The sequence below is a fragment of the Mus musculus genome, chromosome 6 (assembly GCF_000001635.26).
Source record: "Mus musculus strain C57BL/6J chromosome 6, GRCm38.p6 C57BL/6J".
Classification (NCBI taxonomy): Eukaryota; Metazoa; Chordata; class Mammalia; order Rodentia; family Muridae; genus Mus; species Mus musculus.
Genome location: NC_000072.6, coordinates 70,843,733 through 70,858,587, shown reverse-complemented (window position 1 = coordinate 70,858,587; position 14,855 = coordinate 70,843,733). Strand labels below are relative to the sequence as shown.

The 14,855-nt window shown below is 44.2% G+C and overlaps 1 protein-coding gene and 1 non-coding gene across 5 annotated transcripts in view; both read right to left on the bottom strand.

Annotated features, from left to right (window-relative positions):
* Eif2ak3 (eukaryotic translation initiation factor 2 alpha kinase 3) overlaps positions 1-14,104 on the bottom strand; it is a 60,758-nt gene extending 46,654 nt beyond the window's left edge. For 2 of the 4 annotated variants that reach the window (XM_011241202.3, XM_006505501.2), the window contains exons 1-2: positions 13,567-14,104; positions 72-201 (exon numbers count right to left, since the gene is read on the bottom strand). In XM_011241202.3, coding sequence (XP_011239504.1) covers positions 72-201; positions 13,567-13,862 — 426 coding nt within the window. In that variant the 5' untranslated portion in view covers positions 13,863-14,104. The remainder of the gene's footprint in view (positions 1-71; positions 202-13,566) is intronic. The other 2 variants (NM_010121.3, NM_001313918.1) reach the window with 1 other exon arrangement.
* Gm23346 lies at positions 3,009-3,144 on the bottom strand. The gene has a single exon (XR_003956582.1). It is a non-coding gene; the product is annotated as a small nucleolar RNA SNORA5 (small nucleolar RNA).
* Positions 14,105-14,855: the final 751 nt, after the last annotated feature.

Here is a 14,855-nt window from a genome sequence, read left to right as displayed (position 1 = left end):
CTAAGTGAGGCGCTACACTCGAGCCTCACAAGACACAGCAGCGATTCTCAATACAACTTGACTTTCCTTACCTCTGGCTTGCTGAGGCTAGATGAAACCAAGGAACCAGACCCCACGTCCAAATCCCACTGCTTTTTCCCATCATTCTCGGCATCCAGTGCAGCGATTCGTCCATCTAAAGTGCTGATGATTACCAAGGACCTGTAGATGAAAAATGAACAAAGTTAGAAAGCAATCCAAGACACCTTGCACTTATGTCATCACTGAAAGACACTTGGTTCTATCAGTAAGAGAAGTGGGGAGTCCACTGCCCCTCAACATTTACGGTTTTGCCACCCATCTATCTCTAGAACAGGACAACTAACTTCATTACGCCCTTTATCTGCTCAAGTCTCTGATAAAAAGCTCCCAACTCCTAGGCCTCCCTTCCTTCCACATCCTCACTACCATGAAGATGGGAACATCCCTGCTGAGTCCTCTCCTCTTCCCGTTCCCCACCTCCTGAGACCCATTCCTCCTTCCCCCGAACTTTCTTGTATGTGCACATATGTACATCTCTGTGGAGGTCTGAGCCACAGGGCTCTCCCTGACTGCCTCCCCGGGGTCTTGGATTACAGTAGTAGTGCACGACCACACCGGGTTTTTACCTGGGTCCCCATGCTTATACAGTAAGCCTTTATTGGCTGAGCCCTGGCCCCTCCCCAAACGTTCACTCTGATGCTTGCTTTCCTGGAACTTACTCTAAGAATACTGCTTCCCTATGGAAGAAAGGACATTCCGCTACCATGACTCTTGACTACCAGGTTTTTATCTCTTTGCTACTTCTGGCTCATTTTCTTCCACTTCTCCCTCAAAGTTATTAGGACCAGACTGTCCCATCCATCACCGCTCCTAATGGTCCTGTGCTGACCCTCACAAAGGAAACTAGCTTATTCCTGGAAGAGTTTAGCTGCTGGTGACCTTACATACTTCGCCTCAGTTCTCTGAGTTTTACTGTGTCTACCTTGCACCAGCCCCTCCTGTCAGACCCCTGACTCTATCAAGGCCACATTCAAGCATGTCACAACCACCAGCCCTTCTCCCTCCTGCTCGCTTCCTCTTCTTTGACGCCCAACAAACAAACCTTTTTTTTTTAATTTTTTAATTCTTTAAGTCACTGATCCTCCTATCCTTAGTACCATCTTGCCCTCACCTCTCTCTTTCTTATCCACAACTGTGAGAAAAATATTTTGGTTGTTTCTAGCCACTCAATCTCTGGTACTGTACTAGAGCAGCTTGATACACACGGCTAGGATTCAATCTGCTGTAATTCCCTCCAACTTAAAATCAGAATGAGCTAGGCCTGGTGGATAAGTCTATATTCCCAGCATCAAGAAGGCAGGGGCAGAATTAAGAGCTTAAGATCAATTTGGGCTACACAGAAAGTCTCTGTTTCATAGCCCCCTCTCAAAGAACCCTGAAAGTCCCAATACTAAATTAAGCAAAAACAAAAACAATCAAGCAAACCAACTACTCTCTTATACCTACCCTCCAATCCCTTACTTACTTCTTTTTGCAACCAAACTCCCACAGAGTACTAAGGCAGTTCTTACTGGACTCGCTACTGACTTCACAATGACACTCAGGGCCAGTCCTGTACTTTGAGAAACATACTTTTTTTTTCTTTTTAATTTTTATTCTTTACGTATCCATCCCAACAACACTTTCCCCTACCCCAATTCTTGAAACATACTCTTTATGTGGTTCCTAAGATAGCATATTTCCTAATTTGTTTGTTTGTTTGCTTATGGAGGCAGGGTCTCTCTAAGTGGCCATAGCGCCCTGATTGTCCAGGAACCTGTAGATTTGGATAGTCTCAAACTCAGAGACCCACCTGCTTCTGTTTCCTGAATACTGGGACTAAAAGTATGTGCCACCATGCCTAGTTAGTTTCCTAATTTTTTTTTTTCTTTTTCTCAAGACGGGGTTTCTTTGTGTAGCCCTGGATTTCCTGGAACTCAATCTGAGACCAGGATGGCTTTAAACTCACAGAGATCCATCTGAGATTCAAAGCGTGTGCCACCACAGCCTGCCCACCCCCACCCAACAGGCAGAGACCATTGCAGAAAACCACAACCAATTAAAATGCAGAGGACAGGAGACCATGGGACCATGTGGTACCTAGTTCTAAGCACAACATCTATACCATAACTCATAAGGCTCAGGAATTATTTCAGAAGAAGAAGTGGCAAGTTGTCGGGTGGTAGTGGCGCACGCCTTTAATCCTAGCACATGGGAGGCAGAAGGAGGCGATTTCTGAGTTCGAGGCCAGCCTGGTCTACAAAGTGAGTTCCAGGACAGCCAGGACTATACAGAGAAACCCTGTCTCAAAAACAAAAACAAAAACAAAAACGAAGTGGCAAGTTAGTAAGGATCTGAGGAACAGGAAGTGTGTTGTGAAATTGTGTCTCTAGAAATGTCAGAGAAGCTACACCGCTGAAGTCTCATCAACAGGGCTGCCTAAACAAGGCCTGCACAGTGGACATGACACACGGAAGGGGGAGAGCGCGAACGATTTCAACCCTAAAGAAAAAGCCACTGGGGACTGCTGAGAATGGGAAGAGCTCTCTCAGCCCTGCACGTGTATCCAATACGAAGTGGTCAGCCCTGACACCCAGAACGAACTTTATATGAACTGGACAGGCTGTATTTACATATTTGTGTTGTATGTATATGTATGTGGGGGGAGGGACGTGCAGAACTGGAGGGAGAAAAGGTAACAGGGGAATGTAGTTATAAAAATTTTGAAAATGAAAAAAATATTTCTTCACTCGTCTATGATCCTCTTTCTCAGTTCCATTTTCTGGTTCCTCTTTATCTTTCCAGTCACTTAAAAGAGTCTCTCCTTAGGTTTAACTACTTTGGTGATCCCAGCCAGTCTCATAGCTTTAAACACATATCTGTGTTGGCAATTCCCTTTTCTTTTCTTTCTTTCTTTTTTTTTTTCTTTTCTTTTTTTTTTTTCCATGCAATGTCTGCAACCAAACTTATCCCTAGGTCCCAGGGCTGGGGACACAGGGCCCATGAGCAGCAGAACTTGCTGTGGCAGCCATTTGGGCCAGCTCCCATCATGAGAGGATAGGAACTGAATTTGACTTGACTGCAGGAATTCCCAATTTTTTATCTCTGGCTTTAGGCCTCTCCCCTCGACACACAAGTCTGTCTTATAATGAAGTTACCTAACAGGCTTCTTGGCTAACCAAAGTTGATACATCCAAAGTCAAGACTACTCTGTGAGTCCTTCACATGTTCAAACAGAATGATTTTTCTTACTGTTAGTGTCTCTTTTGCATGGGTCATACATCCCAGATACACAGCAGACTCTATAAATTGTACACTGGATGAAAGATTTGAACACTGGTTTCAGCTGAACTGTTTTTGATTCCTGGTGGAACAGCAGGAATTCCCTGGGCTTATCTGCCAGCTTTCAAAACCATGCATGGGTGTGGTGGGCTCAGCTGGTAAAGATGCTGCATGATCTGCCCAACACCCTGAGTTTGATTTTATGGTTATGGGGAGAGTTAACTCCTGAAGGTTGCCACTGATCTTCAAACGTGGGTGCTCCAGCATACACTGCAGAAGCACATACACACAAAACAAACAGATAGATAAAAACTTCAAATCTTGTAAAAAGACCATGCCAATTCCAAATATATGTAACTATGTTCCGCACAAAGCAAAGCTATGAGTCAGTCAGGGGACTAAGTTAATATAACCTCATCTGAAGTCTCTCGCAGTACAATCTGTAAGGTATCTTGGCACACCCCATGATCCCAGCACTCAGAAGACAGACGATCTCCAGAAAACCAGCCTGGGCAACATACCAAGTTTTAAGGCCAGCCTGAGCTACAAAGTAAAAATCCTGTCTTTAAAAACCCAAAAATACATAAGATAAGTGTAAGTGCCAAATTATGTGTTAATTTTCTTATTTTAAACTTTGAAGTCGTAAGTCTTTAATTTGTGAAAATAAAAATCTTGCCACATAACTCCAGATGACAACCCACAGAAAAGGGCCAGTCTAATTCCTTTTAAACTTTCTACCTATTGTCCAAGCTAGTCTAGAACTACTAAGGTCAAGAGAGCCTCACCCCAGCCTCATGGGTGCTCTGTGAGTATTTCAAAACCAAGCCAAACCAAACCGTATCAAACGTTCTGTGTTACAGGCTGGGGTGTGTGACAAGGTGGCTGTCACATACTAGGAGTGCTCACTTTGGCTCCTTCCTCATGCTACAGCTGGAATTAAGATGCATCACCGGGACAGTGCAGACATAAGGGTCTGTAGATCACCCAATTATAGTCATGAGATGCATGCTCGATGCCCCTGACTGTGAAAGCAGCAAGCAAGCAGCCAGACTCTGCTACAAGCCAAGTGCAGGGATAACAAGGGGACAGAGGTGACACAGGCATGGGACAGAGGGAGGAAAAGAGGGAGAACAGAAAGACATTTATCTTCCCATGAATGCACTACTTCAAACATGATGAAAACCCTTAACTTATTCAAGAATGAAAGAATTCGCAGGTAGCACTTGGGAGTCAGACCCAGTACAGATCTCCATGGCTCTGCCTTTATTCTCCTCAGTTTCACCCAGCTTGAGCTTTTATACTTTTTATTTATATATTTATTTTTGCATGTATATGTGTCCCCTGTGCACGTCTGAAGGTGACATCTGGTGTCTTCCTTGGTTGCTCTCCATTTTATTTAAAAACTTTTTTTGAAAACAAAACAAAACAAAAAGATTTAATTTTAGCTGGGCTTAGTGGTGCATGCCTTTAATCCTAGCACTTGGGAAGCAGGCAGACCTCGGTTGAGTTTGAGGCCAGCCAAGGCTACACAGAGACCCAGATTCCTGCTCCCTACCCTTTGTCCCACAAAAAGACTTATTTTTATTTATGTGTAGTATGTGTGTCTGTTTGTTTTGTATGTGTAGGTTACATGTTTGTGCCGCTTGTGGAGGCCAGGAGAAGTTGATGTAACCCCTGGACCTGAAGTTAATAGGCAACTGTGAGCTGCCTGTTATTTCATCCAGATCAATATAACCCAAACTGCCTGACCATAAACATTACTACAAACTATTAAAGGCTCACAAAACAATGTATCGTGATATCCAGGGTGAATTTCACACTAAGCTCAGCTGTGCTAAATGGCTTGCAACAGAGGAGGCAAAGAAATCACGACTCCTTAGAACATGATCTGGAGCCACTTCTGAAAGCGCTGCTGCTGCTGCTGCTGCTGCTGCTCCTCCTCCTCCTCCTCTTCTTCTTCTTCTTCCCCTCTCTCTTTTGGTTTTTTGAGACAGGGTTTCTCTGTGTATCCCTGGCTGTCCTGGAACTCACTCTGTAGACCAATCTGGCCTTCAACTCAGAAATTCGCCCGCCTCGGTCTCCCAAGTGCTGGGACTGAAGGCATGCGCCACCACCACCTGGTTTGCAACTTCTTCAGTGTAGCAGAGCATGTTTGGGATTCCCAGTGAGCACTGTCCCAGATCTCTCCAGCTATCTCCAGAAAGGGTTTCACAGTATTCCATCCCCCTTATCAAGGGACCCACAGAGGTCCCTGCTTCCTAGAGGACCAGTTTTGTACACTCTCATCTGCCATCCCCACAGCCTTCATCTCTTCCTAGCAAGTACTTTCTGTTTGTACTGCATGCTCTTCCTGGAAAACCAAAGCCTACAGTTTTCTCTCCAAACAAACCTTCATGGTACCTATGGTTTGCCATCCCTTTTACCATAGCTCAGCAGTAGGTTCCACCCCTTATCAGGAATTCAGGCATTCAGAAAGCCAAACCTCTTACCCAATGTCTTCCTCCCACTTCTCTCCTCACACTGAAACACTTTGCCATCAGACATCACCACCTGCTTTCTCACCCTCTTGAGACATTAAGATCATGGCTATGAACTTTTTTTTTTTAAGATTTATTTATTATTATATATAAGTACACTGTAGCTGACTTCAGACACACTAGAAGAGGGCATCAGATCTCATTATGGGTGGTTGTGAGCCACCATGTGGTTGCTGGGATTTGAACTCAGGACCTTCGGAAGAGCAGTCAGTGCTCTTACCTGCTGAGCCACCTCGCCAGCCCAGCTGTGAACTCTTGATTCTATTTCCGAAGCTGCCTTTACATTTGTTTCTGCCCTGGCCCTAGAACAGACTCGTTGTTCATCAAAACATCTCAAAAGCCTCTCTTGAGGTATCTTCTGGCCCTGGACCATTTCTTTGCTTTTCTGATGAGCTTGCTTCCAGAGGAGAGCTCGGATGAACTTCTCTGCTGTGCCAACTGCTTTGCAGTTTGGCTCCTGTGTACTTTCTTCTGCCAAGCTCGAATCCCCTCTCCTCACACCTCTCTCAACCCATGACAACAGGCACACCCCCCAGGGGTTTCCAGCCTTTCAACAAGGTTCCCTTGTTCATTCAATTTTCACCCTGTCTGCTAATATTTCATTTGCCAAGTGCTTAAGACTATTTTTTTTTTTAATATTTATTTTGTTTGTTTGGGGCAGCCTATGTGTGCCAAGATCTTAACTGTAGAGGTCAGAAGTCAACTTACAGGAGCTGGTTCTCTCCTTTCACCAAGTGGGTTCGAGGAATGGAGAGCATGTAGTCAGGGTTGGTGGCAAGCCCCTTCACTGCTGACCCATCTTGGTAGCCTGCATTGTTCCCAGCTTAAGAAAATAATTAAAGGGCTGGAGAGTGGCTCAGTGGGTAAGAGCACTGACTGCTCTTCTGAAGGTCCTAAGTTCAAATCCCGGCAACCACAGGGTGGGTCACAACCATCCGTAATGAGATCTGACGCCCTCTTCCAGGGTGTGTGAAAACAGTTACAGTGGTGTACTACATATGAAAAATAAATAAATAAATATTTTTTTTTAAAAAGAAATAAAGAAAATAATTAAAACTAACCTAAATATTAAGGGTTTCTGGAAAGCAATAACTATAGTTACTTTCTAAGCTTTCACATAATTTGAGTTCAAAGCAAAGAAATTCACTCTTTTGTGTCTGTCTTGTCTGTCCTATAGCCTCTGTATATGGCAGGGGATGGCCCTAAATGCCTGGTCCTTCTGCCTCTGAGTGCTGGGATTACAGGTACATATACGCTATCTGGCTTGGCTTCTTAATTAGTGTTTTATTAAATGTCTCATTACATTACATTACTTAAAAACTCTATAGTCCATAGATTCCCACCAGATCTCAAAGATCACTATGCAGATCCATAGTGATCTGGGAGCTCAGGCTTAGAAACTTGTTAAATTCACTGTAAACCCTCACTGTGCCCTTGCTTGAGTGAGTCTGTTGCCTATTGTGCCCGAGAGAACTGCTTTTTTAAATTAAAATTTTTATTTTATGTGTGTGTGTGTGTGCGTGTGTGTGTGTGTGAGAGAGAGAGAGAGAGAGAGAGAGAGAGAGAGAGAGTGAGAGAGAGAGCGAGCATACACATGCATGTGCATATGGCTATCACAAGATAACTTTGGGAATCAGCTCTTTCCTTCCACCTTATTTTTGGGACAGGATCTCCCTTGTTTCTTCAAGACACTGTATTCCAGGCTAGCTGACCTACAAGTATCTCGGTAACTCTCCTGTCTCCCATCCCATCTCGATGTAGAAATGCAAGGATTTCATAAGTGCCACCTCATCTGGATTCCAGAGATCCAGTATAATCGTCAGGCTCTGTGGCAAGGCATCTTACCTACTGAACCATTTCTCTGGTCTTTGACATTTCTTTGACAGAAATTTTTATTTTATTTTATTTTGCCTGCATGTATGTATGTGCACCATATATACATGCCTGGTGCCCCTGGAGGTCAGAAGAGGGCATCAGGTCACCTGGAACTAAGAGTTATGGATGGTTGTGAGCTACCATTTAGGTGCTGGGAACCAAACCTGGGAATTCTGCAAGAACAGCAAGTGCTCTCAACCACTGAGACTCTTACCCTGACACTTATTTAATTTAAGGACTTAATTATATGACAGTGACACTCTCAATCTCTTTGCCTTCACGCCATTATAAGGATGCCTGACTATCTCCATAATCTAGTTAATTCAGTAAACAGAGTTTTTTTTTTTTCTGCTAGACCCTGAGCTTCTCTCTACTCTCAGTACCTAGCCTTGTAAAATAAAGAAATGCTTATTACACAAAGTAAATGCATGACATAAAGGCATTATCCACATCATACAGGCAGGGAGGCTGAGGAAGATGCAAAGAAATGGAACTTGTCTCGGTAAGCACAGGGCAGGCTTCCCAACTCTATTAGTCTATCAACTCTAAATCTGCCTATTATTCTACTATAATATGCAGCCTTTTTTCTTCCAGAAATGTCATCAAGGTGTCATTTATCTTGTAACCACTTTGAATACGCCCTCAATTTAACAGAAATGACCCGAGGCCAAATGAATGCACAGATTGCCTCGGCTCTGATTGAATTTTAAAGAAGCCCTGGCTCTGAATAAGTTGCTCAGAATATCTACCCACAGACCGTTAGGTTTGCTGGATTCTGGTAGATGCTAAACTCCTTCAAAGGAGTCTTATCTCCTGTGGACAGTCTAACAGGTGACAGAGGGCATTATCTGGATTGAATAATTACAGATTAACAACTGCTTACTTTAATATTTTCTATTTATTTCCTTCTAGTAAGCATACTTCACAAACATGAGAATGTGATTTGATATATCTGTTTTTGGGGCCAAGAATTTTCTACCAAAACACACTTTCAATAGAGGAAGTGTATGTTCTCATAAACAAACAAACAAACAACTAGTGCTGTCTGGCTTTGACTTCCTAGTCCTCATCTACTAAAGAAACCATTTAACCAAGCTTCCTGTATTTAGGCATATCATAAGAACAGCCAAGCCTCAAACGAAAACAAACAGAATGCCCAAAGCTGTCAACTTCACTCAATTGTTTTGGGATATCAGCTAGACCTTGAAGAAGCTTAAGCAAATTTACAGGAAACAAGAGTAACAGAGAGTCCTTTTAAAGATGGAAACATTTTCCAAACAATGGTGGCAGATGCCTATAATCCTGCCAATAGGGAATCTGGAGGCTCAAAAACTTGGGCCAGCCTGGGCTACACTGCAACACTTTGTCTTTAAAAAAAAAAAAAAAAGCTCAGTATTTAGATGGTGTAGGTCAGAAGATCATGAGTTCAAGGCCAACTTGGGCTACTTGAAGAAAGTAAAAGGTATTTCCTTTTTTTTTTTTTAATTTTTATTTTTTTTAATTAGGTATTTTCCTCATTTACATTTCCAATGCTATCCCAAAAGTCCCCCATACCCTCCCCCCAACTCCCCTACCCACTCCCACTTTTTGGCCCCAGCGTTCCCCTGTGCTGGGGCATATAAAGTTTGCAAGTTAAAAGGTATTTCCATATTATACAATGAAACAATTTACTCAAAAGATTTACTCACAAATAGAACAGGATAGTTTAAAACTACATATTTACTCCTGTAACTTACAAGTTCTCTATCATTTGTTACTGTAGTCTTAAATAGGTTTTCTTTCTTTGTTTGCTTGTTTTGGTGTTTTGGACTCACCTCTGGGCCTCTTTCATGCTACTGATGGTCCCCCAAAACGTTTTAAACAATCCGTATAGATAGGTACATATACTATGTATGTATACCGCTTTCATTAAAGAAAAGAAGAAAGGAAAAGAAAAAAAACAGGTGGAGATGCCGCCAGGTATTGAGGAGCCATGTTCTAATGGCTGCTCACAGCAACTGACAGACAGGTCCCTTTGGTAAAATGAACACACAGAGCTGAGGTCAGATCAAGGACAGCCTCGTGGCTGTCACAGATATTCAGTCTAGGCATCAGTCAAGTCGAAGGAAACTACAGAGAGGAAGGACAGTCCATTTACTGGCCCCAGGTAAGTTTAGTTTGGTAGTAACTTGTTTGCAAAGTTACTTATAAGTTCTTCTTTAAATCAAGTTTTTGGTTAACCTCCAGGGTCCAGGGTGGAAGAGTGAACCCTGACAGGCCTACATGGGTAACAATGCTCTCTTTCAACACAGTATTTGGAGATGCTATATCATTTAAAGGCCCAGTGGGGTTTAAGACAACAAACAAAATATTATGAATTCGAACATCTGAGGAAACCAGCTTTCTGCACCTTTGGTTCCTATCAGCTCAGTCTGGGGAAAGACAAATGAAAGAGAAATAAAGAGGAATTAAATCATCTTATATTTGCAAAAAATGTTTAATGTTATTTCAAGCCAAAAACTTCTGACAGCAGGTGCACAGTGTATCAAGACGCCAGGAAATATCAACTTTAGTAATTCTTTTGTTAGGAAGTATAGAGACCAAGCAAGGAAAAAGGAAATACACTTTGCAATGAGTATGACAAGCAAGACTAAATTAGTTCTTTGTACCTTCAACATGTCTTCAGTGTGAAGATAAATGATCCACTGCAGAAACCCCAAGTAACACTTCCCTGGGCCCAACCCACTTCAGGAAGCAAATAACATTTTGTAGGCCAAACTCACTGCAGGAAGCAAGTAAGGAATTGCAGGCCTAACCTACTGCAGGAACCCTGAGTAACACTTGGCAATTTATTAACACATGTTGGAAGTCGAGCTGGTAACACAACAGTATCCATAGTTAAGTGTGTGATTGAGGCGTTTGTCCTAATTTTCTCAGTGGGGGGTGGGGTGGGGAAATACCATTTACCAGTCTAAAGTTTAGAAGAAAACTTTCTGAGACTGCTACTGGAAAAACAAGTTTACATTTTTTGGAAAAAGGGTGTTTATCCAGCCAGTCACATGCCTGAGACAGAGTCAACATTCAGGCACCAGGTAAGGTGGATGAAAGCCAATCACAAGAGAGAACTGAGTCTCAGTAGGTCCCATCTTGCTAAGGCTAATCATCAAAAGACAAGGCACAAAAAAGCAGCCACCCCTCACCCCCTTCTGCAAGCTTCAGAGTTCTTCACAGCTGTTTGTAATCAACGCTTGGTTAACTCAGCTCTGCCCCTCTAGCCCTCCCCTTGAAACAAACAGGATATTGTTCTATTATTATGGAACTAATATTTTCAGATTTTTGGCTTGTGAAGAGCACTTAGGTAGAACGCTGACTACTTAGCTCCTGTGGACCCGCTTGCCCATGACTTCTCACTCATTCACACTCTGCAGACTCCACACTACTGTTAACAGGGACCACACACTCTCTCCTCCCAACACACCTCCTCTATTTTCACTTGTGTCTGAGCAGGAGGAAAGTGGTCCTCCTGATTGACAAGCAATCCTTTGCTGCCCTTTGTAACTCAGATCTCACAGCAAGCCTCCTACCTCCCATGGCTTCTCTGTATCTTATCCTTCCTTCCTTTCATTTCCAACCTGTCCATACAGGCTCCCTCCTGGTAAACTACCAGGAAGGAAAGTCGGGAGTGATTCAGAAAGAGAGTAATTCTTACCCTTTGCAACTTACTTCCTTGGTTTAATGAAACTATTAAGTGTGCTCATCACCAAAATTTTCCAGACTCAGTCCTATACTCCAACCTAGTCAGCTATGTTGCTGCTGTCTATAAGATTTCCTGGGGCTTTCTTGTGGGCACCTTCTCTGCTTTATAACTGTAGCTATCTGTCTGCCTTCCCTTTAGCTGAAGTCTTTCATGTCCATCTTCCTGGCAAGCATCAATCTGGATGACCTAAATCTCTGAGGCATCAGGACCAACATCCCTTACCTTTTCTTCCCAGATTCTCTAAGCCTCTTGATGTTCCTGTTTGCTATCATTTTCTGGCCACTAACTCTTGATCTTTATACAGCTGTATCAAGAGATGAAGAACCAACTCACTTGCTAGGAACTAAGATTTTGCTTCAACTATCTCTCATATTAGTCCCAAGTAATGGAATATAATACTAGTATCTTTACCTTGTTTCAGTAAACCTTGTTGCTAGAGAAATAGACCTGACCATTCAAGATTAAGATTTCTCAGACTAATGTGTATATAAATCACACAGTGATCTATTACAAGGCAGGTGCTTAGTAGGTTGGGAGGTACTTGATTCTGGAGGTCTAACGTGGTTCCAAGTGATAATGCTGTTAGGCGAAGAATACACACACACACACACACACACACACACGCACACACGCACACACGCTCCCCAAAATGGTCTCAATATAATTTCCAACCCCCATTCTTCTTGCTGTCTTAAGTCCACCATCTATCAGAATTCTACCCATTTTTAAGAACCAAATCATTCTGTCACAGCCATTTCTTATCTATAAACCTACCTCATCCCTTGCCTTACACAGCATACACCAGCAAACTGTGCATCACCCATGACAGTTCCTTTGTACTGCTTTCTACTGTTCATTTGAACCGCCCTACAGTTAGGACCTTCTGCTTCATCCCGATTGCTGGATTGACTGCGTATTCCTTCCAAGAGCAGAGGCTTCCTGCTCTACCTCCATAACCCCAGGGGTTCTGCTCAGCTTTAGAAAGTCCCTGCTGCTGCAGGTGTGTGTTCTAAGGAAAACAGAATAGTTCTCTCTACTTCGTGTAATTTACTCTTCACAGCTGTTTCACTCATCTAGGAGAGTTCATACATTCGCAAATAGATGAAATTGTATTCTTTATTACTTAAACATTCTTAAATATAACTATTCAAATGGTGTATGGAGAATTTTAGGGCTTGCCCTGTTTATTTCTGGTAATCACTGGGTACCTAGATCAAGGTTCTGATACTTTTTATAATCTATAACTACTATGTTACAAACTTAGATATGTTCTAATTTAGATGCAGCTCTTAATTTACCTAATGCTCTTTTAGCATTCTTTCTATTAAATAGTGCCACTTTCTCCACACATGCTATCTGAAAAATACTTTATTAAAGTATTTTACATTCTGTGCAGACTTTGAAAATTGCTTTAAAACTTGTCTCTTGAATTTGTATGTTTATAAGGCTAAGAAATCCAACTGAAATAAACTATGCTAACCCCCTTTAAATATCAAAAAGCTGCTAGGATAAAAGAACCCAAGCACACTCCTTAAACTTTAACCTCTAAGTGTGTTCGGAGCTCTTGAGAGTGCTTGTTCTTACCCAGAAAAGGTCTGGTTTAGTAAAACCGGGGCGGAGCCTAGAAAACTGTCCATTTAACCAGCATCCCCCTGGTAATTCTGATGCAGGTGTTCCCGCATATCTCAATTAGAGAAACAGAAAATCAAAACCCTCGACCAGGAGCCACAACAGACTTGTATTTGAAGGATAAATGTAGGCATCTCTTTTGAAAGTCGTTTTACCTGTCGCAACAGAATCAGGACAGAACGAGTCAAGTATTTGGGAATGGGAGTGTAAAGTGCATATGGTTAAAGCCCGAAAACAATGAAAGCGGGGAAGTGACTTTCTTCCCTAAGCCGGGTGTTGCATTCTCCAGGCATCCCTCATCCTCCTTTAAAGATGCTGTTGCCCTCCCACAGCCAGGACCAGGCAGGCGCTCAGAGTGGGACAGGAAGGTGTCGCGGCTCTCTGCTTTGTCCGCAGTCACTCGCATCCCTGCGAGAGGTGCCCCGACCCTAGTTCCCAACCTCTCACCTGCCGCGAGGCCGCAGTTCCACGTCGTCATCGGGCTCCGTCGCGCGTGACTCCGGTTCGCCAGCGGCAGCCGGCAATGCCTCGGCGTCCTCCACGGTCACTTCGGCCGTTGCCACCGCAGGCACCCGCGCGGCCGAAGTCGGGGCGGCCGCTGCCCCTAAGCCAAACACTGTCTCCGACGCGGGAGCAAGCAAACTGCGGGCGGGCGCGACCGCCGAGATCCCCGCCGCGCAGCCCAGCAGCAGGAACAGAAGCAGCAGCAGCGCGCGCGGCCCGGGCCGGGTGGCGCGCTCCATCAGCGGCCCGCCCCACGCGCGGGCATGGAGACCCTGCCGTCGGCGCCCGCCCGTCTCGCCGCTCGGAGCCTCGGAGCACTGCGAGCGCGCGCCACGGACCCCGCCGCCTCTCGACTTCGCGCCGCAGCAGCAGAGCTGCCCGGCCACGTCTCAGCCACTGCCACCTGAGTGACAGCCTTGTGCAGACATCGCCCATTGAGCGAGGGTTCCGTGCGTCTGCTCTGCGATTGGTTGCGCGCCTTGCCACTCCGAGCCAGGCAGACGCGTTCCTTGTTGTCAACATTATACCTACCAATCAAATTGTAGTTTTCCCTGTGGCAGTCCGGCCCTTTTCCGGGAACGACGGCCAATGAGAAATGCCCCTCCCCAGAGTCTTCTTAGGCGATTGGTGAATCATTTCAGTTCCCTAATGCCACTTCTGGAACGGATTGGTCCATTCCCTGATTGGCCTCGCCCCTCAAAGTGAGGCGCTGGGAAAAGCTTGGAGATTATTGGTGAAAGTGGATGCTCCTCAAAGGCCTGAGCTAACTGCTTCTTGATTGGTTGGAAGCGGCACTTAGTACGTGGCCGATTCTGAGTGTGAAGAGGACCGTCCCCTGTGAAAGGAAGAAGAGTGGAAAGGAGTCCCGGGTGGCCGGGAGGTGGCTGATCTTAAAGGGATAGATGCTTTTGCTATTCCCAAGCCGAATTTATTTGGAAAGAAGGGATGAGAGTTGGGGGAAAGTGACTGCACAGGTCATGTGTCCTTAGAAGTTCAGGAGTTGCCCAATTTGTGGCTAGGAAGGTATTAAGAATTACAATTACAGCTTTGATAGAGATGACAGTGATCTGTAGAACAGATAACCCAGAGCGCCCGGAACGCCTCTTAACCTGTTTATAAAGGAGGATCCCAGGCCTGGCGCACTTGAAGTAATCTGCACAAGGTCACACAGTCACAAAAATTTATTAAGTCTCCCGGTTGGTTTGGCATGCTTTACACTGCCCTCAGGAGAA